The 25612-nt window shown below is 39.6% G+C and overlaps 1 protein-coding gene across 2 annotated transcripts in view; it reads left to right on the top strand.

The window, feature by feature from the left end:
* Nucleotides 1-5713: 5713 nt before the first annotated feature.
* bend7 (BEN domain containing 7) overlaps nucleotides 5714-25612 on the top strand; it is a 64803-nt gene continuing 44904 nt past the window's right edge. The window contains exons 1-2 of one of the 2 annotated variants that reach the window (XM_062983563.1): nucleotides 5714-6153; nucleotides 16220-16303. In XM_062983563.1, the coding sequence (XP_062839633.1) occupies nucleotides 6093-6153; nucleotides 16220-16303 (145 nt within the window). In that variant the 5' untranslated portion in view covers nucleotides 5714-6092. The remainder of the gene's footprint in view (nucleotides 6154-16219; nucleotides 16304-25612) is intronic. The other variant, XM_008111465.3, reaches the window with a different exon arrangement.

Raw genomic sequence — 25612 nt, 5'->3', positions numbered from 1 at the left:
CTTTAACTGCTCTTGTACGGAATGTATAAAATCTACATGGTCAAAAATCCAATTATAATTGATTTCTTGTTTGCAATCTCATTGCATTAACAAAAGTCAGACATGACACACAGGGTGAGGAGCTGAAAAGGTGCTGTGGATTTTGTTATTTGCCATCAAGTCAAATTATGGCAACCCTATGAATGAGACCTCCAAGAATCCAGGTCATTAACAGGCCTGCCCAGAACTTGCAAACTCATGGTGGTAGCTTCCTTTGTTGAGTCAATCAATCTGTAATGTGGTCTTCCTCTTTTTTCCGCTGTCTTCCACTTTACAAAGCATTATAATATTTTCCAATTAGATGTTGTCTTCTACCTGCCTAAATCCCCTAAAAGCACCAGATCCTGTCTGATCTTGGAAGCTAATCTGGGGCAGTTATGTATAGGGAGACTGCCAACAAATACCAAGGAGCAAAACTATCATGGAGTATTCCTTGCCTAAGAAAACTCTGAGAAATGCATAGTCATCATAAGTTGACAGAGGACTTAAAGGAACATGCACACACATATTGTCTCATGATTTGTCTAAAGCAGAGCTTTCCAACCACTTTTTAGACACACATCATTTCGTGACACAGTAATTCAGTTTCACTAACAAACTAATGGTTAAATCAACCCCTTATAAGAGATAGACACGTAAAGTGCAATAACAAAATGTATGGGAACTCAGCATATCGCATTAAAACCTTATGAGATATTCTATCTATCTATCTATATATAATGATTTATTGCTTATTTCACATAGACTAATAGGTTTCTCATTACGTTCACATGACACACACTGCTGACACACTAACATACCACAACACAGAGTTTGGAAAACTAAAGTAGTTTTCCTTTTTATTGTCTCCTTTGTCTGAAGTTAGTTTAGCGGCTTCTAGACACTAGAAGCTTGACAGTTCAAGCTGCTCTCAGCCCCATTTCTTTCTCTTTGAAAATCCATAGTACCTGTAGAACAGTCCTATAAAGCCACATTTCAAATGAGTTTTCTTCCTGCTGTGTTCTTTATTGTCTAGTATTCGCAGACATCCACAGAAATTGGACATATTGATGATTCTGATGTTGTAATGTAATGATGCATCTTTACATTTGAAGATCACCTGAAGAAGTTGCCTGAAATTCACAAAAGGTCCATCTAAACTAAATCAGTTTACTCAGTCTAGAAGGTGCTGCTACATTCCTTCTGCCAAGGAGTGACAGAAAGCAGGGGGACTTTTGTAGGATTTTTCTACCTATTAAGTCTAAAAAGTCTAGCTGGCTTTAGTACACTTGACACTGAACTAGGATTCCAGGAGACGGAGTACATCTACACTGTAGATTTAATGCAGTTTGACACAACTTTAACTGCCATGGTTGAGTTGATTTTAATTAGCTTTTGTCCTATAGTTTTATTCACTGGCATTTCAACTCTGCCATTTTTGTAAGTTATTTTTTACAAATTGACTGTTTGAAATTGGGATTTGTTATCCCTTAAAGCAGTCGTTTTCAAGCTGCTTTGGGTCTCTTATGACTCCCTCCCAAGATCATTCGAGTTGAAGCTTGTTAAGGCACCAGTACCCTTTGGCAGAGAAGGCTAAAGACCTTATGAGACTACAACTCTCATGATTCCCTAACATTGAGCCATGACAGTTAATGTGGTGCAAAAGAGCATTAATTCTACAATGTAAATGCATCCTGGGTGTCCTTGGACAAGTCACGCTCAGCCTCAGAAAAAGGCAATGGAAAATCCCCTCTGAGGAAATCTTGCCAGAAAACCATTGTGATAGGATTGCCTTACAGTCACCATCACTGGAAATGAAGGAACACAACAACAATCTTGACATGGCTGGGTGTGTCATTTCCACCTCTGACTGAGGCAGCAAAATATGCTTGGTCTGCCTTGACGTTAATGTTGAGGAATTTAGGAATAAATTAAGTGTAAGTCTACTAGTCAGCTTGTTTAGCCTATCTCCTGGTCCATCAAGTTAGGCATGTTTCATGCCCAACACAATGCTATGAATATTTACTCATAAGGAAGTTATATTGTTTCCCAAGAGGGCTGGCCCTAGTTAGGTTTCTGGGATCAAAATCAGAAAAAGGAAATAAACAGAAAAGACACATTGCAGCCAAAAACTCCAAATAAGATTTCATTATGGCTGATGTCAACCTTGTCTTAATCTTTTAAATCTTCCTTTGCTAAATTATACTCATTACAGGCTTCAATTGTCCGCAGTTGTGGGCTTAATTTGATTTTTGATTAAACAATACAGCTTAAAAGTATGTATTTATTTTTCCCCTTGTCACCGCATCAAGAATTTAGATAATTTAAAAGCCACTTTTAAAATGAGGTGAGAAATCTGAATATATGATATTTCTTCAACTGTAAGACACACCCTAATTTTAGTACCGACAACAACAAAACAAATCAGATACACCCACGATTCTAAGATGCTCCACATTTGTCGATATGTTTATACAGGCAGTCCCCAAGTTAGGAAAAACATAGGTTCTGTAAGTTTGTTCTTAAGTTGAATTTGTTTGTAAGTCAGAACAGGTACATTTTTAAGTGAATTTCAGCCAAGTATATATCCCAAACTACAGCCCTCATGACACCTTAGCATTGAGCCAGGGCAGTTAAAGTGGATTAATTGTACAGCAAGCGTGAGCAAACTTCGGCCCTCCAGGTGCTTTGGACTTCAACTCCCACAATTCCTAACAGCCAGCTGTTTGCCCATGCCTGTTCTACAGTATAGATGCACCCCAAGGTTTTCTTTGTCCATCGCTGAAAGCTTTGGTGTTCTAATATTTCTGTTTTTCACGAAGGAATTTTGAGCAGGCAGCCACTGTAATGCATACCTTTTGGGTCCAAATGACAAAGAGTGCACTTTTGTGCTGCTGCACATTACAATATTTTGGTTTCAGGGCTTTGAAAATTGAGGTGTGCACTAGATTAACTGGTGCATTAGACTCGAGTAAATGCGGGTATTATCATTAGGTTTACAATCACCAATGTTCTGCAAGTGATATATTATTTCTGGTATGTTTGGCTTCATGGGGAGAGAGCAAGAGTGGGAGAGAGGCTGGAATGAGCACAGTATGGAAAAAATGATGCTTCTACCTCTTCACTTTGTGCTTCCTTGCCACAACTTTGTGCTTCTACCATTTCCATAGAATCACAGAGTAATACAGTTGGAAGAGACCACATGGGTCATTCAGTCTAACCCCCCGCCATGCAGGAAAAGCACAAAGTTCCCTTGACAGATGACCATCCAGCCCGGTTGAAAGCTTCCAAGGAAAGAGCTTCCACCACACTTGAGGCAAAGAGTTCCACTGCTGAACAGCTCTTAGGTAGGAAGTTCTCCCCAATGTTCAGGTGGAATCTTCTTTCATGTAATTTGAATCCATTGCTCCAAGTCCTAGTCTCCAGGGCAGCAGAAAACAGGTCTGCTCCCTCTACCTTATGGCATCGTTCACATGGCTATCATGTCTCCTCTCAACCTTATCTTCTACAGGCTAAACATGCCCAGCTCTCTAAGACACTCCTCATAGGGATTTATGGTCTCCAGACCTTTGATCATTTTAGTCACCTTCCTCTGGACACCTTCCAGCTTGTCAGTATCTCTTTTGAACTGTGGTGTCCAGAATTGGACACAGTATTCCAATTGAGGTCTGACCAAAGCAGAATAGAGGCATCATGACTTCCCTTGATCTAGACACTAGACTCCTTTTGATGCAGCCCAAAATCCCATTGGCTTTTTAGTTGCTGCATAACACTGTTGGCTCATGTTCAACTTCTCCACAAAAACTCCAAGATCTTTCTCACATGGACTGTTGTCGATCCAGGCATCTCCCAGTCTATATCTTTGCATTTCATTTTTTCTGCTTAAATGTAGTATCTTCCATTTATCCGTGCTGAAATTCATTTTGTTAGTTTTGGTCATTTTGAATTCTGATCCTGTCCTCTGGAGTATCAGCTATCCCTCCTAATTTGGTGTCATCTGCAAGCTGGAGCCATCTGCATAGTGGACTAAAGCCTCGTAACTTGAAGGTTGGGTTGCTGACCCGAAAGCTGCCAGGTTCGAATCCCACCCGGGAAGAGTGCGGATGAGCTCCCTCTATCAGCTTCAGCTCCATGCGGGGACATGAGAGAAGCCTCCCACAAGGATGGTAAAAACATCAAAACATCCGGGCGTCCCCTAGGCAGACGGCCAATTCTCTCACTCCAGAAGTGACTCAAGTTGCTCCCGACATGAAGAAAAAAATCTGCAAGCTTGAGAAGCACACCTGAAACCAGTGGTTCCAAACCTGTGGGCTACGAGACCTAAAATAAGGTCCGCAAGACATGAGGGAAAAATCAGATGTGGGTGAGCAGATGACGACTACAGGAAGGCATATATTCTGCATCAGAATCCAATGCAATCTTCTGAATCAGCACCCCAAATAACCAAACCAGGGGCATAGCCAGAAAAAAAAATTCGGGAGGGGTTTTGAAAATTTGGGGGGGGGGGGTTTGAACCCCTAGCGCCCCCCCCCCCCCCCCGCTACAAACCTGTCAGTATCTACTTGAGATAGTGCCTGGAGGGACTCTTAATGTTTTGCATCTCATAGACTAAGATGACCACCAGATCTACTACTGCGGACAAGAGGAACACCGAAGAAATGGAGTAGCCTTCATAGTTAATAATAAAGTTGCGAAAGCAGTGATTGGATACAGCCCAAAAAATGATAGAATGATCTCAAATCAAGTTAAAGGCAAGCCATTTAACATCACAGTGATCCAAACATACGCCCCAACCACAGCTGCTGAAGAAGCAGAATTAGATAAGTTCTACAAGGATCTGCAGCACTTAGTGGATAACACCAAAAAGAGACATTATTCTCATTACAGGAGATTGGAATGCTAAGGTGGGCAGTCAAATGATAACCGGGATCACAGGCAAGCATGGTCTGGGACAACAAAATGAAGCAGGATGTAGGCTGATAGTGCCACTGTACGGAAGTTTGAACATTCTTTAGCGTTTCCCTTTTTTGGTATGGGGATGTAAATTGATTTTTTCCAATCTGATGGCCATTCTCGTGTTTTCCATATTTGCTGGCATATGGCATGCCCTTCCACAGTCTGGCCCAACGGGCTGAAGGACTGTGACCTGGGCCTTGGCTTCAAAAGTTTGGCCTGAGGTATCCCTAACTGAAAGGCCTTTCAGGGCGAGAGAGGATTGTTGCTTTCTGCCTTGCTTGTGCCGGGGCTTCAAGCGCGCGACGCAGTGGGTAAAAAAGGCGCGAAGAAGCAGCTGGGGAGAAAGAAGCCGTCGGAGCGCCGCACTCCCTCACTCTCCGTCTCTCAGTCTCTCTCTCTAAGGTGGGAGGGAGGGCACAAAATGGCGCTGCTCCCTCCCCCCCCCCCCCCCAATGGCCCAGGCTCGGAGGGAGCCCCACGCCCCCTGCCTGGGAGAGAGGGAGAGCCAGGCTGCGAGCCGTGCGACCGCCCCCGCCATTAGCAGCCATGACACTCCGCTCTCTCTCCCCCCCCCTTCCTCCTCCGCCTCCTCCCCCTTGGGGCCCACAGCCGGCGCCGCGTCCCCGGCCTGGCGTGGGCTCCCCAGCCGGCCTGGAGGTGGCGGCGGCGGCCTTTGGGCCCAGCCTCCCGCCGCGGGGCGTGTGCCTCGGCTCTCCTCCCCAGCAGGTGGCACCGGGAGCCCAGTCACCGCCGCCTCCGCCTCCTCGGCAGGGCCATTGATTCGCCTCCCTCTTCCTCCCGCCTCCTTCCCTCTCCTTCTCCCTCTCTCTCCTTCACAGGAGGCGGAGGGGACGGCAGCCCCTCTCCAAAGTTTGGAGCTGGATGCGGGCGGCGCGGGGAGCCGAGGCGAGGGAAAGTCCGCCGCCGCCGCCGCCAACTTGTCCCACTTTGCCCTCCTCCCGCTCCCTCAGCGGCCGGCTGCCTTTCTGCCCATTAAAGAGACGGACCTTGATCTCTCTCCGCGGTGGCGGCTGGACCCGGCCCTCTCTCCCTCCCTCCTTCCTCATCGCACTTGATTCCTCCTGCCTTTCTTCTTCCTCCTCCTTCCTGCTCGCACTATGGAGTTTACCGAGAGGAAAAGAAGCAGGAAATCCCAAAGCTTTAAACTGATAAATCAAGGTATGGAGAAAAAAAAAAGGGGGGGGGAAGAGAGGTCGTCGTTTGCGTGACATTTCTTTTTGTCTTCGGGATTTTTTTTAAAGGGAGACTTCTATAACAACCAGGAACTGCTTGTTAGGAAATGTGTTTGACTGTGTGCCCCTTCCACACAGCTGATAAAATCCCACAGCTGTTTTGAACTGGAATATATGGCAGTGTGGACTCAGATAACCCAGTTCAAAGGATATTGTGGGATTTTCTGCCTTGATATATGGCTATATGGCTGCGTGGAAGGGCCCTGTGTGTCCTTCCCTTTTGTCTCATTATTATTATTAGTATTATTAGTAGTAGTATTTCAACTATTTACTATTGGAAGGGGTGTTTCTGTTTATTCAAAATCTGCACTTTTTCTCAGGCAGCCAAGGCATCAAATGTGAAAGTCAGATAGCACTTCCTTGTTAATGTGATTTTCAAAAAGGGGCGAATCAGGAAATCAGCCAAATAATAATTAAGGCTCTTCCACACAGCCATATAACCCAGAAGATCAAAGTAGATAATCCACAATATCTGCTTTAAACTGGATTATCAGAGTCCACACTGTCATAATCCAGTTCAATGTGGATTTTATACAGCAGTGTGGAAGGGGCCTGAGAGAGAGAGAGAAGACCCTTTTGAGGTTAATGATTGGATTTCTGTGGGTACCATGGCCCCTTCTACACTGCCATATAATCAATATTATCAAAGCAAATAATCCACATTATTTGCTTTGAACTGAATTATATGAATCCACACTTCCCTATAATCCAGTTCGAATCAGATAATCTGGATTTGACATGGCAGTTTGTATCTTTACAAATTGACAGTGTTTCAGGATGGTGTTTCAAGGGAAAGCTTCCCAGAGGTTGTGTTCAGCCCAGGCAACCACAACTGTACACCAGCAAAAGGGAATTGTTGGCGTGCAACTTGTGCTTTTCCTCCCTGTTTGTGTGCGTGAGCTCCTCAGAAGAGGAATGAAGGTCTTCAAAGAAAGAATTATCTCAGTTGTTATAAAATGTATCCTCTCTATTTCATCTGGGGTATATATAGTTTCCTGGTGTTGCATAACAGGTGTTCTACTTGGGAGGTTGTTTCTCTATTTTAAATTGACTTTAAAACATGGCTGGATAAGATCTTTAAGATTGCACGGAAATATCTCCGGGTACTGCGTATGTGCTCAGCATGCTAAGTTCAAGGCAGGTAATTTTGAGTATAATGCCATTATGGTTAGTAGGTTCAGCATTAAATAATTAAGAAATCTCTTCCTAACTTGTCATTTCTAGAAAAACTGGATGTAAGATTTCTGAGATCAAAATAAGAGGGGTTATTGTTGGGGGGGGGGGGAGTGATTTCAATGTTAGTTTTGTGGCAGCATATATTTGTAAGGGTTTTTTAGGTTTAGGTTTGTGTTATATGATTTCTGAATTGTGAAACACTAAATAAGTTAAGACTGCAACTAGAAATGGTTACACAGTCACTGAAAATGCAACTGTAAACTGTTTTGGAACTTTTTTGTCTCCAGTTTGAGTAATAGAATATAAATGTAAATTGAACATATCATGTAGGATAGCTAAGTGCTAGTAGCAATTCCTCCATAAGATAACATTTGACAAAAAGGTTCTCTGTGTACAAATGGAAATATTTCACTTAAGTATAGTATTTGATTTTGCCTCTAATTCTTCTGAATACTCTTTTTGTTTTCTCCTGTTAAGAAAAGTTTACACAAAGCAATTTCTAAAATTACAGAATTTTAGCCATTTCTGTGCTGCTGTTTCGTTTGTTTGTTTTGCTTTTTACTATTTATATAGCAACTTGTTTCCTGCAATGTGTCTTAATGCATGTTTCCCTAGTGATAGGCCTACTCCTTCAAGTTTGGATCATAACATCAGTATCACAAGCTACTCTTGTTTGCTGCCATGGAACTGTTATGTACTTCACAGGTCCTGGATTCTAGAATATCTTGGAGTAAGAAAAGAATGGGTGTCACTAATTTATCCATTAATAACTTAAATTCTGTGAAGTTTAATATACATAGCTGTAACTTTAAACCTACCACCACTATATTAAGCAGTTTCTTATTGATGCTTTGTTCAGTAAAAAAAATGAATACTACTAATTTAAAACTTAGTGGATAGTGACCTAACTTGACGTAGCTATTTTGGAGGTGTAGTGCTCAGCCTTATGAATCTCTAGTGTATTGTATCCTGTTTTAAGCTCAACAGCAAAGATTCTTCAGAACATATTAATCTGTGGTAATACCGCAAGTAGAAAATATCACGAAAAAAATATGAAACTGGTTGCCACACCAAAAACAAATTTTACAGTATCTCCTTGTCATTTGCATGAATTTCCTGTGAACCTTCCCATCAGTGACTGCGTTGAATTTTGCTTGTTGATATTGTCCATCAAGCTCACAGTTTGAGTCACAGTTCACACACCCATAACATCTTTAGTTGTATTATGTTCTGCATTTTGTCTGGTAGTGGACCTCCTTACGCCTTGAGTCTTTTAATTATCAAAACCTCACCCAAGCTCAGCAGACAAAATAGATTAAGCTGTCTGTTGACTTCTGAATCTTTGAGTAATGAATGAAGAAAACTCAGTGAAATTCATGGGATTGTCATGAGGCAACAGGTGATTTGAAAGCACAAACACATACATAATATCACTCAGAACCAGTTTTAGGGTGGAATCTAATTTTCTGTGAAATATTGAGGATCATACTTTGTTCAGAGGGTGACATTTCCATAGATGTGATTAAAAAAATCTAGGATTCTGTAGTTCCTAAAGCAAATTTGTGATTCTTGTGGTCACCTAGATTACGTTGGAGTGCCATTTCCCATCAGTCCTAACTAGCACAGCCAGGAGTGAGGAATCGAGAATTGCATCTTGGAGCATGAGTCCCATACAGTGAATGACATATGTAAACACCAGCAATTTTGGAAACCATCTGTATACATAAGGTTTCTATAACTATTTGAAGGGTGGGAATAGTGGCATCCCAGATGGTTTGGAGCTGTACGCCCCAGCAGCCACTGATAGTGTAGCCAATAGAGAGAAATGTTGGAAGTTGCCATTTGCATGTTCATAGAGTTCATCCACTACAGTTCTACAAATGCACTATAATGCCGTTTAAAGCCGGCTGGAGGTTGAGGTGACTACAAAACATACAACCACAGTGTGCACTGCAATACACATTAAGACAGAAGCAGCATTTTTAAAGCTTTGGATAGCATAGTGGTGTTTCTTTTACTCTCTGCCTCTGATCAGAAAATTTCACTTCATTTTCTGTCCCTGGGATAATTGGATTTTGAAAAATTTGGCTTGTTGTGGAAACAAAGTAGTGCTAAAGTTTCAGTGGAGACACCTTTTCCCCATGATAACTCTTTCAGGAGTGAATTTTTCTTTTGAGGGGTAGATTTCTCTCACTTCCTGTTGTCTCAGCCCCATTCTTAACTATAAGTCATGTGTAAGTCAGATTTTCGTAACTCCAGGACTGCCTGTATATCTCATACAGTGCTGGAATCTGAGACAGAAAAACGTGGTTCGTACATCAGGACAGGCCTAGCACTCATGCCATTTACAAACCTAGAAACACAGTTGTCCATAAGGTGAATACATGCATACACTCCAGAGAGAAAATCATGGGAACATTTGCTTTTTGCTGCTTTGCTCTGCTTTTGTCTAGTACTGATGCCAAATAGTTATGGGAATCCCAGTGGACTAGGTAAGAAAATAATAACCCAATCCTTGTTTCGGATTGATCCACAGTCAGCAGATATTTGTGGCCACCATCTCAGCCTAGAATTAATTCCTGGGCAATCTTGTCCTGTAGGTAACATAAAATGTAGCAAAATTGGGAGCTGCAAGAATTGCACTAAAAGTGTATTTATTGATATTGTTTTAGGGACTGTATAACTAGTCTGCCTCAGCTGGAACTCACAGGATATATTCCCATATTGTAGATATGGGGCAGAAATGTCTCCTGATGTGCTTTTGCTTGAATGTTCTTTTTTGCTATATGTGAACTGCCTAATACCAGAGCATTCCCCCATGATCATTTCGTGGCCAGAGAAGGCCCAAGAGTATCCAGGCATCAATTAGTTCCTGTTCCACATTCATTAGAAGGAATCAGCAAGTGACTGGGAAAGTTACCTCTGCTCTATTCTTTTCTCCTAACTATGGACCTTCTACCAGGGAGTAGCATTTTGTTTGAAAGTACTAAATACCTCCTGTAGCATCCTCAAAATATTGTATGCTGGTGTAATCTTAGAATCACCAACAGAAATCTGACCACAGTATTCAAGTAGTGGTTCTAGTATGCATGGTGATAAGTTTCAGTGTTGTCTTCCACTGAAAAGAATTATGAATGTTCTGCTCTTTTTCCGCCCCTTCCACTTCCACTAGTTCTCTTTTACTTATGTTGTGCACTGGGTTCTGCCTCTCAGTCTTATCACTTGAAAGCCTGAAGTCTCTTCTTGTGTCTCTGACTCAAGTGGACAAGGCTGTGGGGCAATTATGAAAAAAACCATGATATTTGACATTTCATCTACTTTTGAGTTAGTCAAGCATTTAGATAAAATGTTTCTCATACTGAATGTATTTTCTGGCATGGGCTTTGAGTGGCACCAAAAATACTGAAGATTGTTCATTTATGAGTGATTTTTTAATTTGCAGAATTCATCTCTTTTAAGAGCAAGGTTTAAATGAGTGATTCAGTTTCCATAAAGATCCAGTTAGAGTTGATTTGCCAAAGCATGCCTGCTTTTAACAGTCTTAAGTTGCTATGTTCTTGTTGATTGTTTTATTTTTGTGATTCTAGCCAGCATAAAGTTATGAATTTTCTCTTATTCTCCTATTATTTCAAAAGACAGTGAAATTCCCATGAAAAAGTCAGTGCAAAGCAAAAGAAAAGTTATGGTTGTAGGTATGCCCTAAAATACAAGGGAATTTGGCCTTTAGATCTCATTTCTAAAACATAGACACATGAATGGAGCTTTGTTGCATCTTGGGCCCCTTCCACACAGCTGAATAAAATCCCACATTATCTGCTTTGAATTGAGATATATGGCAGTGTGGACTCAGATAACCCAGTTCAAAGCAGACATCATGGGTTATTCTGCCTTGATATTCTGGGTTATATGGCTGTGTGGAAAGGCCCCTAATTCCCCCCTGAAGGAGACTATATCGAAAGGACCTTATCTCTCTATTTGAATGTACCTGTTTCTTGCAATTCTTGAGACTTTTCAGTATATGATTTCCTCCTGGAAATCTGTTTCAGGTGTGTTTAGTGAGGACAAGGGAGAAGGTTTTCTAAGTGGCTGTTTCTGAACTAAAGATTTCCCTTCCATGGGAGGCTAGTTTGTCCTCCAGTGTTCTTCTTTCTGTCATTAGGCAGTTTAGAGGTTGGAATATACCTCTTCTCTATACTTGGATTGGAACTTAGGCAGGCCTTTAGTTGTTAACTACCTGATCCAGAAAACTCTTTGAAGGAGTTCTGCTGTACTATGTCTTCACTATTACATTTTTAATTCTTTTAAGTCTTCTTCAGTAGTTAAAAGATCACAAGCTGGAGTTATTATGTCCTAACTGTTATGGGATTCATTTTTAAAGTTATAAGCTGTTACATGCCCCCAGACTCAATTTTTCAGTCAAAAGATTTCTGAGGCACCACAGATCAGGGAATTGGGGAATGGTATTTGCAGTACTCTCCTAGTCATTGGACATAGAAGAGTACTCCTAGGTAAGCAGTTGTGGCAGGACCGCAAATTGTCTCTCCAGCTGCCAGTTCTTGACATGCTCTGCAGCTGGGAGAGCACTACAAATGCCATTTCCTAGCACCCCGATCTGTAATATCCCAGAAACCATTTCCAGAGTGAAATGGTAAGCTTTTTAGGGTTAATGTCAGATGTAACTACAGTGACAGAGCTTTATTGTTGTAATTATGTTCAACAATGCAGAATCTCAGCCAGTGATTTTCATTGCTTATTTCATTTTCTACTTTACTTTTTAAAAAACTCTGGGAGAAAGGCTGGATGTAAAATAAATAAATAACCAACCTACCCCAAGTACTCACATTAGACATACTTGAGTCTTTAGGTTGGGAAATTGAAATCCCGAGGAAAAAAGGAAGTGTTTATCCACTTGAACTTCCAATCCAAGTATAGAGGTGTATTCCAGTCTCTGATATTGTAGGCCATTATGACTCCATATTATATGACTTGAAGCTGTTTCAGAAGTGAAGGAAGTGTGATTATTTCCTTTCCAGATTGGGATGCTAATGAGTAGGGTAGCACAGTATTAGCATAGATTTCATTGTTGTTGCTCATGCTCAACCTACAGTTGGATTTTAGTTTTGAGGGAAGATTTGCATGAGAAGGAATTGCTAATTTCTAATTTTCAATTAGAAAAGAAGGAACATTTGCTTCTAAGGGTACAGCCTTCACCCGCAAGTTATGACATCTTTACAACTGGAATCCTATATATCTGGCTTACCTGGGATTAAGCTTATTAAACCCAACACAGTTTCCTTCTCAATGCAGATCAGTTTCACTGAGTTCGGAAAAGTAGGCCTCCTATGCAAAGTACTGCACTTCAAATCTGGTTTTGTGGGATTTTGTGTGTGGTAGGTTTCAGTACTATCAGAGCCTATGTTTAATTTTAGATCTTCCACGGCATTTGTGGTGCAGTATGTGGGAAGTGGATTGAATAGTGGCATGATGTTATATGTATTTGGCGTGGGAGTTAAGATACAAAGGCCTCTCAAGGTGCCCATGTTTTGAGTTAGTGCACTGATCTGGTGGAGGAACCTGTACTCTAGAAATATTTGTTTTCAGGATATAGCTCCAAATACTACATTTTCTTTAAAGTTAAGGTTTTTCCTGTGTGAGAAATAGGTGTGTGCTTGGGTTTAAAACTTCATCATTAACTAAAGCATAGTGAAGCTCTGCAAGCATTGTGTGGTGCATTTAGCTTTTGTTTGTCTTCTAGTTGAGAGACAACTCAAAATTTATTCAAACTCATGTCTTATGTATTGACTTTAGCAGTCATTAATTAATGAAATATTGGGAGCATAGGCTATTGTTATTTTTCCATACTTTTTAATGGATGTTTTCCATAGTTCAACTTCATTGTCAATTTTGGCCATGTCTGCTAACTTGGGAAATTTTGGAAATTGTGTTCAGAGTGGAGATCTTTTGACCCACCCCCATAAATTTCTGAAAGCTTATATTTAGACACACCCTATTCATTATAATAGCAGGCATTTTGATACAGAGGAATGGGCCATATGACATTTCAAGCAATTAGAAGGAACAGCCAGTTCTCAGAAAATTGGAAGATTCAAATACATGTACACATCGTATTTTAGGCACAACATCTTCCAAATCTTACTTACGGCCAGCTCTTTTTCTAATGCAATAGCACTAAGCAAATTTGCTTAGTGCCGGGTTGTAAAAATATTTGGGGCTGTACTTTTCATGTTTTCCATAAATTATTTTTTAAAGTAGTTGAATACACTTCCTAGTAAATGTGTCCAGAATTATTGTTCTGTTTCAAATCCCTGGAACTTAAAATCTGGTGATTATGTGGTATATTTTCTGACTTTATCTCAGTTCTGGAAACACCTCAGTTAGGCAGGATACATATTTAGGGGTAGCCAATGTTGGTCATGCAGAAAAATACAACAAAATCTACAAAACAAGTCTTAATTGGGACAACTAAAATTCAGAAATACATAATGCAAGTTTCGTTGGTTTCTCTTTCAAGCAAAGATGCTAAGAGTCATGTAGAGAAGAAAAGTGACTTTTTAGAGACCTACATTTTGTCTCCAATGTTGTTTCTCTTGTCTTAGTCATGTGGGGACTAGGAACAAGGGCAATAAAAGACAGGTAATAAAATTTCAGTTCATTAGCAAGAGGAAAGTAACTTCCTTTGAGATCCAGACAGCTTCTTTCTTAGGCAGAGAATATTGAATTTCACAAGAATTCCCTGCATTGTAACATCTGGAAAAACTTTTAAGTTCCAGTTGTAGTCCAAATGAAATAGTTCTACTTTTGCTGTTGTTATTCCAGTATTATGGCTAAAACGTTGTAATTGAGATGAATTACCAAAAGAGTTACTTGCCTCAAGACCTGATGCTGATGAAATATTTGAATGAATAACTTTTTTCTCATAATCCTTACACTGTCTTTATGCTTTTTGTTGTTGTTGTTGTTGTTGCCCTATTTTTCCTGTAGAGCCATTCTGCTCTGTTAGCCCAATCTTTTCCGATCACTTATTTATTTTCCATGGTGTCACAATTGTGCATCTATTGACATGGTCATTGTATCAAAATGCATGAGCTCTTTTCCTGTGGATGTTTCATACAAATTGTTCTTACAAAACATGAGGTGTAGAAGTATTTGCATAATATTTTCCCCTCAAGCATATAGACTTCTAGTAGATTTGAAAGTATTGCATGAGTCTTCCAAGGCACAATCCATCAGTTTGCCCAATATTGCTTGTTTTGGTGAGGTCGGCAGGACAGGTGCAAAAAAAAATGAATGTAGTAGATTGTAATCCTGCCTTGGACAGATTTCGGTGCATCACAGTTTGAAAAGTGGAAAAGTCATGTAGTAGGGAGAGGTTTTCTCCACCACTTTCTCCATCCTTTAATTTCTCTTTAGAAAGGGAATGGATTTCTCATAACTGGGGTTAAGAAGCTTTCATATAATTCCTCAGATATGTTTGCATAGAGCACAAGTAAGCAACTGTAGCTATACAGAAGCGTTTGGATAACATCACAGTTCATAATCCCTTGCCATTGCCTGTGTTGACTGAAGTGGTTGTAAATCGTAGTCAAGAGGCAATTGGAAGACCATAGTTGCTCTGTGTACTAGAGGATATGGGTTCTCAATAAACTAGGCACATTTTGGGATTCCAGTAAAGTACCTCCAATATAAAATACTTGTTCAATAACAGTTCCACAGTATATAATAGATTTTACTCCTCGGGCTTCCTAAATTTTAAACCTGGATCAGATGTAGTAAAGGTAAAGGTTTTCCCCTGACATTGAGTCCAGTCGTGACCGACTCTGGGGATTGGTGCTCATCTTCATTTCTAAGCCAAAGAGCCAGCGTTGTCCGTAGACGCCTCAAACATCATGTGGCCAGCATGACTGCATGGAGTGCTGTTATCTTCCCGCCGGAAGGTAACGGTGCCTATTGATCTACTCACATTTGCATGTTTTCGAACTGCTAGGTTGGCAGGAGCTGGGGCTAACAGCAGGCGCTCATTCCGCTCTTAGGATTTGAACCTGGCACCTTTTGGTCCACAAGTTCAGCAGCTCAGCGCTTTAACGCACTGTGCCACCAGGGGCCAACAATGATACAAAGTACCAATGGTAGTGTCAGAAACAAATTCTCCAAATAGATGTTTTTCTATAAATGCTGTCATACATCCTCTTTCTCTAGTGCCTCCATATAAGCAAGTTTATTCTTACTTATTCAGTATGTGTGATAAAAAAGCATCTACATTCATTGTCTGTATTCAGTTTCATTTGAAAGTGCTATTAATTTCAATTCATCAAGCCAGATATGTTCCCATTAGAATTCATTGGCAGTCCTCCCAGATAAAAGGCCAAAGAGCTAAAAGGTTATTACTTGCATTTCCCAGTACTTTTATTGTGAGACAAGTCTATATTGATCTATAAAGATGGCAAACCTGTCATTTCTGACTAAAATTCAGAAGCATTCTGTAAGACAAAATCCCAGATAGCTGGCATGTGGTGTTTTACATTTACATGGAAATGAACATCACAAACAAAGCTGGACATAGCTGTTTGCTAAAATGTATAAAATATTTTGGTTAAATGTTTTCAGCATATGTAGAGGGCTTTATTTGTTTTCAGAAAGGGCAGACGCAAGACATGTTTTCTTTTACTGATGTGCTGTGCTTGTAATAAAATAGCATATACACTGGTAGATTAGAAGGTAAAATTGCAGCCACATATTCAGTGTTCATTTTTTCCAGATCACTTGATTTCTAATTTGCCTCCTTATTTTAATTCCAGACTATCATCATGAGCAATACAAGATTTCTGACTACAGTAATGATGTTAATGGGGAGGCCAAAGAAGTGCAACCGTTTTATTTAGGTATGTTCTTGTCTTGATTGATTTCTAAATGCCACATTTGTGGTGGGTGCATGAGAATTACTGCAGGCACACAGGAAGTGTTTGCCATTGTTTAATAGGGCTTTTTTCCCCCAAAGTCTTTCTGTTTTGCAGATAGCAAGCGTATCTTTTATTAACATTGCTCAAAATGTTGTAATTTGAGACCTAAATGTTTATTAGCGTCTACACATAGTGCTAATTATCACTCACCCAGAGAACCAGATGCTGACTGTGCAGTTTTGCAACTCTGTGCTCAACCCATTTACATTGCATATTTGCAAGGATGCTTCACTGGCAATAGTTTGTGTAATTGGGGTATTACATCTTTGACATCTGGGTAACAGAAATTCAATTTCCAGGAAGCCACTATTTGTTTGGTTTTGCTTTAGCTGTGGAAGGGATTAATGTCTTGTCTTAATTTAATGTCCCTTCACCTCTGCAAGCATGTCACTTTTCTTATCCATGGCAAAATTAAATTAAATCAGCTGTCCAAAATGTGCAAGGAATATACTGAAATATTACATTTTGACAAATGGAAACTTGATAGTACTTCATCATGGCATTACTAATTGTTTCCATTATTGCGCCTGCTATGATTCTGTCCCTTTGTATCTCAGTATTCCTGCTGGTTTCATACTTGCAATATTGTGGAGCAATTCAGAATTATTTTTGTTTATTTTTTAAAAAACTTGTCTCAGTTTGAATGATTCAGAAATTATCCTCTGCAGAAAAACCAGTTATTTCAGCGTTCACTGGGATTTAACGATGCCTTGCATTGTATAGATGAGTCCTTGCAGAAATAATCAGTATTAATTTGCATTAATTTTAATTCAGGACTACCATTTGGATTTAAACACATAGCTTTTAATCATATTATTTAAAATTGAATACATCTAGTACATATACACATAAAAAGGCATCAAATACAGTAGAGTCTCACTTATCCAAAATTCGCTTATCCAGTGTTCTGGATTATCCAACACATTTTTGTAGTCAATGTTTTCAATACATCGTGATATTTTGGTGCTAAATTTGTAAATACAGTAATTACTACATAGCATTACTGCGTATTGAACTACCTTTTCTGTCAAATTTGTTGTATAACATGATGTTTGGGTGCTTAATTTGTAAAATCATAACCTAATTTGATGTTTAATAGGCTTTTCCTCAATCCCTCCTTATTATCCAACATATTCGCTTATCCAACATTCTGCCGGCCCGTTTATGTTGGATAAGTGAGACTCTACTGTAGTCATATTCTTGAATATTTATGTTAACAATTATATAAACATATAATTTATGGAATTAGATTATCTGACCCACCAACAAACCTCCATGGAGCTGTTCTTTCAACTACCCTTCACTACCATGTCCTATAACTTTGAAATATACTTTGTACTTCTGAATAGTCTTCATGCTTACATTTTCTTCTGCCTTTTGTGGAATACATTGCTTTTAGTAAGCATGGGGAAATGCAGAGGTTTTGTAAACACTTTTTACAATGAATTCAGATCCCGATTTTGAAAGGTTAATGCAGAAAACTAATTATGCCATCCTGGTAACAAAATGTGTGATGAGTCATTTATCTGTGTAATTAAGAATGATGAACTTTATGGTTTCATAAAATTGAATGCTACACTGCATGCAGTCTTTGCTGTGCATTTATTTTGAAGAGGTGCTGAAAGCAGAGATGTTTATGACTGATATAAAAAGGGACTGAAATATGCTGTAGTGCAGGTGCCTGTGTGTTTTACAGCACTTTTGTTTTGATGAATTAGACTTTGACAGAGTAATAACTTTGTTTTGTCAAGGTAGAATAAGCAAAATAGACTTGCAGTGAGGAAAGACTGTATACAATTCACAGCCCAATCTTTTACATGTATGTTCAATGGTAAGTACTAAGTAAGTTCATTGATGCACACTCCCAGTCAAGTGGGTATCGAATTGCAGCCTGAAAAGTCCCCAAGGCAGTCCTTTTAATCATAATCAGGGCATTTTATCAGAAGTCCTGGTCAGAGATAACATTGCCATCTGTTTCATCAAATGTACCCCCACCCACCCCGAATTTAACAAAGATTGCATAGGCTGGAATTGGCCTAACCAGCTTCTCTCACACATTTTTTGTGAAAGGACATGCAGTATATAAGGTGTAATATTGAAATAAAGATACTCAGAGCCCTCTCTGTAGCTGCTTGATCTTGTGCTGTCTAGTGTTCCTTGTCTTCTGTCACCAAGGCAGATTAAAAAAAACACTGAGTCACTGAATGTGCTTTCAGACCCAAGTCTGAATTCTAATGCGTGTTTAGTATAAGAATGCCCCATGTCCACAGGTATAAAATCAAGGATATTCTTCAAACCTAAATGTCAAGAGCCAGAAAAGCACATGTTGGAATATTTGTCCTGAGTAGCTGGCAGATTTTTGTTTTTTTGGGAAAAAATGGCAAGCAACTGCCTCATAAAGTATTGCTATTTTAGCAATTGAAAATAATATAGTAGTTGGATAATATAGCACTTGGAGATATTGCTTAGAACTCATCAGGTGACAATATTGTAAAATAACCACCTTATGATTGTAGATCTATGTGAATTATGCAACAAAACATGATTCTAGATGAAGAAAATGACTAGATGGGAGTTAAACACCATTCAATTCAGTGGAATGAAAACAAAACTGTCTTTCGACTGAAGTGACTGCTCAAACCAGATAGCAAGCAAATAGTGTGGTGGAACTATTCGTTGGATTATGTTGGAGATCTGACACTACATTTGTAGTGTCAGCTACATTGAAAATGTAAAATATCTAGTGTATTCTACAAAGTAAAATTGTTCTTGCCCAATTTGCATTAATCTATAACCTACTTCAGTCCAACACCTCAGCACATGTCCTACACATGTCCATTCAAAATGAATGGAAGTCATATAAGATTGAAGTTTGTGTTGTCTGTAACTTGTAAGAAACATGCGTAGATGCAGCTTTCAGTGAATCTATAACTCTCTGTCTGTAACTAAATTGACCTTGCTTTTATCAGCTTAAGCATAACAACCTAAGATGAGCCATGCTGGATTAGATCTATGTAGCAACAGACCAGATGACTAGGTTGCCAGATCCACTTCTTATGTTGCCCTGTGACATACATACCTAGAGAAGGGCTAGTTAAAAATAGTTAGAAATCTCTCTCTCTCTTCATTTTTATCAGCAAGACTGATTTAAGATTAAAATCGCCAGTCTTGGTATTTTTTCAATTAAATAATTGAATATACAATATACAAAAATAATTTAAACAGTTGTTTAGTTATTGTTGTTGGGTTTTTCACAATGTAGTTCAAATTGAAGATAAGTGAGCTATTTGTGTTTAACTATATATTGTTTTAGAAATTTGCAGTCATTTCTGCACTATCCATCTGCCTCCATCCAAATTACAGTATTAAAAATGGCTAGAAGTTGTGATTTGATTGTGTAATGACAGTTTTGCACATCCCAGATAAGTCCATCCTGGCCAGATAAAGCATATTAGATGAACAGAGTTGGAGGATTTTTCCCAGTCAAAAATGTTATTGGGTGTAGCAGTAGTTGTGGTTGTTATTGCAGTAGAGCCCCGCTTATCCGTCATAAACTGGCGGGCAGAATGACGGATAAGCGAAACTGACAGATAACAGGGTGGGTGCTCGCTCGCCCCCCCTCCCCCCCTCGCTCACTTACCAGGCCTGATCCCAGCAGCGGCGATGGCAGCACCGGGACCTGGCAGGGTGAGTGAGTGAGTGAGTGAGTGAGAGAGCGAGTGAGCGACAGAGGGCCTTTGCCACCCTCCTTCATTCGCCCACCTCCATCCCTCGGCTCCTTTGCCATGCCGGGTCCCGGCAGCACCAGGACCCGGCCTGGCGAAGGAGCGAGCAAGTGACGGAGGGCCTTTGCTGCCCTCCTTCACTCGCCCACCCTCCGTACCTCGCTCACTCACCCGGCTGTGTTCCGGCAGCACCTGGACCCAGCGGGGTGAGTGAGAGAGCGAGCGGGGGAGGGCCTTTGCCTCTGATAATACGGAGTGTCAGATAAACAAAACTTGGATAAGTAGGGTTCTACTGTATTATGTTTATTTATACTCTGCTTTTTCTCTCCACAAAAGAGACACAAAGTGGTTTATATTAAAAGCATTCAAATACCATTTAAAATCTATGCAAATATACAAACTTTAAAACAAAATTGAATATTAATGGTATTAAACATTCACCGTTAAAATCCATAAAAACCAATTAAAACATATTCAAACTTTAAACCACAGCACCCTGACTTATTCTTCAAAGCCTTCTTTAAAAGCCTGCCTGAATAAAAAGGTTTTAGCCTGCTGCCGAAAGGATTGCGCCGGGGGGGGGGGGGCATTAAAGTTTCCATGAGAGTTCCAGAGTCAAAGGGCAGCCACTGAGAAGGCCGCTCTCTCATTCCCACCAACTGAGCTTGTGTTGGAAGTGGGACCAAGGGAAGAGTCTCTCCTGAAGATCTCAGGGCCCAGGCAGGTTCGTACGAGGAGATGCGGTCAGCCAAATAGCCTGGACTGAGCTGTATAGGGCTTTAAAAGTCATAACCAGCACTTTGAATTGTGTCCAGAAACAAACTGGCAATCTCTAGTAATCCCTGACTGCCCTTGACAGTGTGGCAGAATGTAGGTGAGATCTGAGTGGCCTTATTTTGCCCACAGAAAGTTGAAACTGGACCATCTGTCCACCTGAAAATGGCAAACCTTCAAAACCTTAGTGATACTAGGTTGCAAATGCTTCATAAAGGTTCTGGATGATGTTTTGTAGTTTTGGGAAGCTTGGGTGGGTAAACAAGAAATTCTTTCCTAGTTAGATTTGCTCAGAGCCATAGAGGAACTTGAGGCTTTCAGAGTTTTACTCTCTTTTTTAAATTGCATTTTCAACAATGCAAATACAGTAGTCTCACTTATCCAACACTCACTTATCCAATGTTCTGGATTATCCAACACATTTTTGTAGTCAATGTTTTCAATACATCATGATATTTGGTGCTAAATTCGTAAATACAGTAATTACTACATAGCATTACTGCCTGTTGAACTTTTTCTGTCAAATTTGTTGTATAACATGATGTTTTGATGCTTAATTTGTAAAATCATAACCTAATTTAATGATTAATAGGCTTTTCCTTAATCCCACCTTATTATCCAACATATTCACTTATCCAACGATCTGCCGGCCCGTTTATGTTGGATAAGTGAGACTCTACTGTATAATAATATTTGAACAAACATCAAAAGGGAAGAATTAATATTACATTTGCCTGTTCTCAATAGTTGAAGACTCTTAGCTGATATTTTTCATGGAAAGATTAAGCTTTATAAATGACAGTTTAGTGTTAAGCTTTTTTTTTTTTTGGCCGGACAGAGAAGGAATTAATGTACAATTTATTTTGGAAACCTAATATTTAGCCATATATATATATATATATATATATATATATATATAGAGAGAGAGAGAGAGAGAGAGAGAGAGAGAGAGAGAGAGAGAGAGAGAGAGAGAGAGATTAAGTGCAGAATCTGACTTATTTGAAACACATTGAAGGCCCCATGAAGCTGTTAGTTGTAATTTATACTTGTGTTCCTACACCACCCATTTTACCAATTTCAGAACTATTTTTAAAGATTATTTATTGTCCCACCTGTGGGAAGGTGATCTTTATATTAACGTTTGAGGTCTATCCTTAGTTGAAAGACAGGCACCCCTCTGCTGTCTCATGAAACAGAATAGTCTTCCAGTCAACTTAAATCTAGCAAAACCAAACAGGACAAGTCAACCATATAGTATGTAATTATGAATCTGCTCAGCAGCCACTTCCCTACTGTGCTGTGGGTTTTTGCCAACATTTTAATTTCCTAACCAGAAATGCCAAAAAAAAAGTTCTTAAGTGACTACATAGGGCATTACAGTTCTGTTAAATGTGAAGTACAAAACCTGCTAAGTGGTGTTCCAACAGCTTGGGTGGGGAGATATGTATGTTTCTTAGGTGACTAGTAGCTGTTATCTACCCACATCACTATGTAACATGATTTTTGTTCCTGGGTATGAATGTCATTTCCTAATTGGTTCTATCATAAAAACATGGAAAAAGTTTATTAAACTGGAAAAACTTTGTTTTTGCGGGACATCCTGCAGCAATTTTGCTATAGGTTTTCAATGAATATCTCATCAAGTCGCAATCAATTCAACATAGTTCATAGCAGCCACAAAAGCTAAGTTTCTGGAGTATACTTTCAAAGTACTGCACAATTAAACAGGAATAACACTTTCAAACCAGGAACATTTTTTTCCAATTTTTATTGAACAGTGTAGTTGTACAAAGGGACAGCAGCAAGAGGAGCTACACAGCTCCATTAAATGCAGTGTGAATATTTGCACATAACACCATACTATAATTCTGCAGTCCTCTGACTTGCACACCTCTCCCCTACATTTGCGTGCTCTGGTTCTCACTTTGACTTTCTTTGTATGTGAAACTATAACTTTGTACTGCAGTGTCCTAGATCAGTGCTTCTGATCAAGTGGAACTGTGTAACCATATTGACTTGAAGGCAGTTACTATTTCCTTTCAGGCCTTTCTTGGCAAAGCAGGGTGTTCAGGAATGTAAAGGGCAGGGCTGGAGCCTGTGTCCTCCTCTCCCTCTAGTGGTGTGCTGAACATTAATGAGTTTATGATTTGCCAGAAGTCATGGAAAGTATTGAGGTGTGCAGAAATGGACCATACTAGTCTGAGGCCTGCCACACTACATTTTGCATAACATGTGAACAGCTGATCCAGTGGCTGTTTCACTCCATGTCTCTTTCTATAGCAAGGCTAAAAATAGACAGGAAAGGAATAATGCAAAGTATCAGTAAAGTAGGTACAATCATACCCATGCAGATTCTTTTTCAAATAATTGGAGATACATTATTACATTATTTCAGTAACTGAGCTATTTGGTAAGCCAGCGTAATTAATAAACAGAACAAAAAGCCAAGCCAACTGGAATGCAACATTAATTTTAATATTTTTATTTATTTGTCAAAATATTATATCTCACCCCTTGTTATAGGATTTCAAGATGGAATACAGACAAAATAATAAACATTGTAAACCAATTCTACATTATGACAATAAAATAGTTTGAACAGTATAAAATACATACATTTAAAAGCAATTTAAGCCCTTTAATAAAAGCAATTTTGTAAAAAGTTATGCTTTGACTTGCTTGGGAAACAAATCGATTCTCCATCAGTCAGACCCCTTGGGGGGCCTGGGGCATTCCATAACTGGAGTGCCACAGCTGAGAAGTCATTTCCCCATGTCCTCCTGCATTGTATTGCCCTTGCAGGTAGAGAGGAATGGGCCCTCCTGCAAACCTCGCAGAGCTGCTTTCTAATATTAAAGTCCCAATATGACTCTGCTTCAAATGTCAGCATCAGGGTTGCATTGAGATGAGTGATAGCCAGCACATTTTCATTAAGACGACTCTTATGTACTGTCTATATGGTGTGTCAGTCAACAGTCCCTTTATTATGCGAAAGACGGGATAAAAATATATCTCACTGGTGTGTTTTGAACTAGCTGTAGGTTGAGTCACAGCTTAGATTCAGATTTTCCAAAAGACTATTATTTTTCTGTATGAGAATGCACAAGTTTTATTTATTTTTATTATTTATTTATTGTACTTATACCCTGCCCTGCTCATCCCCTCAGGGCAGCTTACAAACTATGGCAATAATTCAATGTCAGATTCAGATAATAACAATACCAATAAAGCACAATATTATAAAACTGTAAAAAAAACAAACACATGCATATCAATTAAAATAGTATTCCAAATAATTAAAACATGTTCATATGTTTTAATCATTTGAAAGATTATTTTAAGATCCCTTGGGGACACCTTTTTGTTACAGATACTTTGGGGGCGGGGGAATACACGGGAAAGAGCCTTCTTGGTGGCTGCTGCCAGACTTTCCCTCCTATGGAAAGCAGAGTTGACCACCTCTCCACTCTCTTCCTGATGGCAAGCAAAGTCTTTTCTGTTTCTCTGGATCTTTTATTGTTAAATGTCTGAGAAGATCTTTCATTTGGGATACCTGGGAGAAAGCAATTGAGTAATTCTACTACTTTAGGCCTTAAAGACTGTAGTTCCCAAAGTTAAATGCTCATTCCTGCATAAGACTCCTGAGTGTGTAGTAGCACAGCAAATCCTGAGATTCTAAGAAAGAATTGATTATATCACTTTCAGCCTGGCTTTCAGCCTATTTTTCAGACTAAAACTATTTTGGTCAGTGACCTTTGCCAAGGGTTCTTGATGTGTCTGGCAGAGATTTTGACATTTTAAATGCTTTTGAGTGTGCTGTCTGTCTGTCTGGCCTGTCATTGGTGAGACTGGAGACATTATATTTTGTCGATTCCATTCCATTTCCATGTATCAATTCTTATAAGGCAGAAATGCAGAATTTTTCATCAACATTCTAAATCTGTATTACACTTTTCTTCATGTCCCTGTTTATATCCCTATCCTACCTAATATATACTAGGAACCATGTTTGCAGGTTTGCAACTTTTTTCAACCCATAGATCCAGTCTTGCTTATGGATGTGCAAGAGGCTCAGAGCACTTTTTTGTCAAAAATCATGCAAATGACAACTGTATCAATTCTCCAGAGGAAAAGAACATGCAGTATATACCTGTGATTTAGACATATGTAGCCTTTCTTCCTGAAAAAATACTGTACATGGAACTGCTTCTGAGAAGTCTTTGGAAGTGTTAAATTCTTCAGATTACAGTGGCCACATAGGTGACCCGGACTTGTTAGAATGAACATATTATACTTCTAAGTAAAATATACTTTGTTTCAAGGAATAACTCAGGTTGTGACCAATTTCACTTGGGTTCCTCCACTCCCAGAACAGAAAGCATTTCTTCTGACTAAGAAAGAACATTGCTTATTTGCCTCTTTCCTCTCTGTTTCTCTTCAGTTATATTCCCCCTCAAGATGTTTAGCATAAAGGCAAGATGTTTTGAAGATATAAATATTCTGGAATGATGCAAATGAATCAGTTTTCTAGCCCATGGCCTTGAATCCTCTTATTTTATTCTAAGCACATGTAAAGTTAAACTCCAGTCACAGTATTGTAGGAGATGTGAACACCCTAGCCTCTGGTGGCCTAGGGGATAAAAGCCTTGTGACTTGAAGGTTGGGGTTGCTGACCTGAAAGCTGCCAGGTTCAAATCCCACCCAGGGAGAGTGTGGATGAGCTCCCTCTATC

The sequence above is a fragment of the Anolis carolinensis genome, chromosome 5 (assembly GCF_035594765.1).
Source record: "Anolis carolinensis isolate JA03-04 chromosome 5, rAnoCar3.1.pri, whole genome shotgun sequence".
NCBI lineage: Eukaryota > Metazoa > Chordata > Lepidosauria > Squamata > Dactyloidae > Anolis > Anolis carolinensis.
This window is presented reverse-complemented; position numbering and strand designations above follow the sequence as displayed.